The sequence below is a fragment of the Trypanosoma rangeli genome (genome assembly GCF_003719475.1).
Source record: "Trypanosoma rangeli strain AM80 chromosome Unknown Tra_15.4_contig_00370, whole genome shotgun sequence".
NCBI lineage: Eukaryota > Euglenozoa > Kinetoplastea > Trypanosomatida > Trypanosomatidae > Trypanosoma > Trypanosoma rangeli.
Window position 1 is genome coordinate 1 of NW_021706109.1, and position 1,741 is coordinate 1,741.

General features: G+C 56.7%; 1 protein-coding gene across 1 annotated transcript; it reads right to left on the reverse strand.

The window, feature by feature from the left end:
- Nucleotides 1-490: 490 nt before the first annotated feature.
- TraAM80_08051 (uncharacterized protein) lies at nt 491-1,495 on the reverse strand (the record flags this gene model as incomplete). The annotated part of the gene is made up of 1 exon (XM_029384813.1): nt 491-1,495. One exon carries the CDS (start codon nt 1,493-1,495, stop codon nt 491-493), a length of 1,005 nt encoding a protein of 334 aa, XP_029235372.1.
- Nucleotides 1,496-1,741: the final 246 nt, after the last annotated feature.

Here is a 1,741-nt window from a genome sequence, read left to right on the forward strand (position 1 = left end):
ATACGCTGCAAACCACAATGTACGACCCGTCCATTCCGTCCGAACGCTCCAACAAACATAAAAAACACAAACACAAACCCCGTGAAGCGAAGCCGAAGCGTGGGCCGTCCACCGAGCAGTGGGGACGCGCAGCAGCAAGTGGGACGACCAGCACACACACACTCCCTCCCTTCCCGCACAGCCCAATCCAGGAAGAAGAAGGGAAAGAAAGGCCGCCCACCGAAAGCAATCAAAACCAAAACAAATGAAATGATTAAAGCAGTTACGGTGCTCTACCCATGCAGCCAAGCAGGACGGCAGCGGCCCCTCAACAGCAAAATAATTAAAACAAAAAGGAAGACCAACGGGCTGCATGAGTGTGCGTGCATGCATGAGCACATTACGTGGTGCCTCGTGGGGTGGGGCGAGGGCGACAGTCCGTGCGGGAGGACACACACAAAGAGAGAGAAATATATATATTTAAGCGAAGGACGAGCTGCGCACCGCTCCCTCACGCCGCCGCCATCGCTGCAGACACCGCACACGCAAGAAGGAGAAAAAGCGCAACGGGGGAAGTGCAGTGCGAGGCCGCGCTGCCTCCGTCACTGTCAGCCGTAATCGCTGAGTTGTTTTTGTTGGTGACGGCGCCCTCGGCTGCTGCTGCAGGTTCCTTGTCACCGCTCGTCTTTGCACCCGCGGTAGCAACATCCTGCTGGCCTTGTGGAGACACTGGGGAGTCTGACGCAGTCTTGCCTTTGGAGTTCTTATCCGCGGAGTCTTCCGCCTGAGTGCCGGGGGCGTCGTCTCCGGTTTCAGAGATGGGTGGTGGAGTTCTTTCCGCGTTATTTCCAACTGATGTGTCACTTGAAAAGCCCGGTGGGGCTTCGGCGTCACTGCTGCTCAATTGTTTCGTGGCATCCACCCCGTTTTGAGGCTCTTGCGCACGTGTCTGTGGCTGTGAAGGATCGTTTGGTTGGCTTGTGGGCGAAGCTCCAGCTCTTTCTTCTGGCGTTTTGCGTGCATTTATGTCTTCCTGCAACCCAGCTGTTCGGTCTTGTTCGTTTTGTTCAGGTGGTGCTCCAGGCACTTGTGGTGATGGGGGTGATGGCGATGCCTTTCCAAGATTCCCCTGAACCTCAGTGGAGTTTGGTTTTCCCGCCTCTCCCTCATTGCGTGACTCACTTCTGTCATTAATTTGATCCGTAGACACACCACCACCTGAATCTCCTTTGGGCCCTGTGGGAGTATCACTGCCACGCTCATTAATGCTGTCCCCCTGCTCAGTATGAGACTCACTGTGATCTCCAGACGCCTGCAGACTCGCCCGCAGCCGCTGCACAAACTCCGGCTTGCGGCCGCAGTACTGCCCCTCAATCTCCGCCTCCGTCATGTCCCTCGCAACCGCCCTCAAGTCCCTCCAGTCACTCTCCGTGCAGTAGCCGCCACCCCACGCACCGACACCGCCGCAGCAGCACAGCACGCAGAGGGCACACACCAACAGCACACGGCCAGCCATCCCCACTCTTGTCACCGCAACAAAGACACACACACACGCACAGTCTAGCGAGGGGAGAGAGAAGTGAGGAGGGTGAGAAGAGTAACACAAAAAACACTAAGAGATGACAATGACAGACAAACCACTCGAAGCCGCACGTCACACACACCGCAGCAGCCGCACCATCGCCACTCGCACACCTCATTTATGTCCGCCCACTCCAAAATACGCACCCACCGTGCAAGGGCAAAGACACGCGGAGGAGAT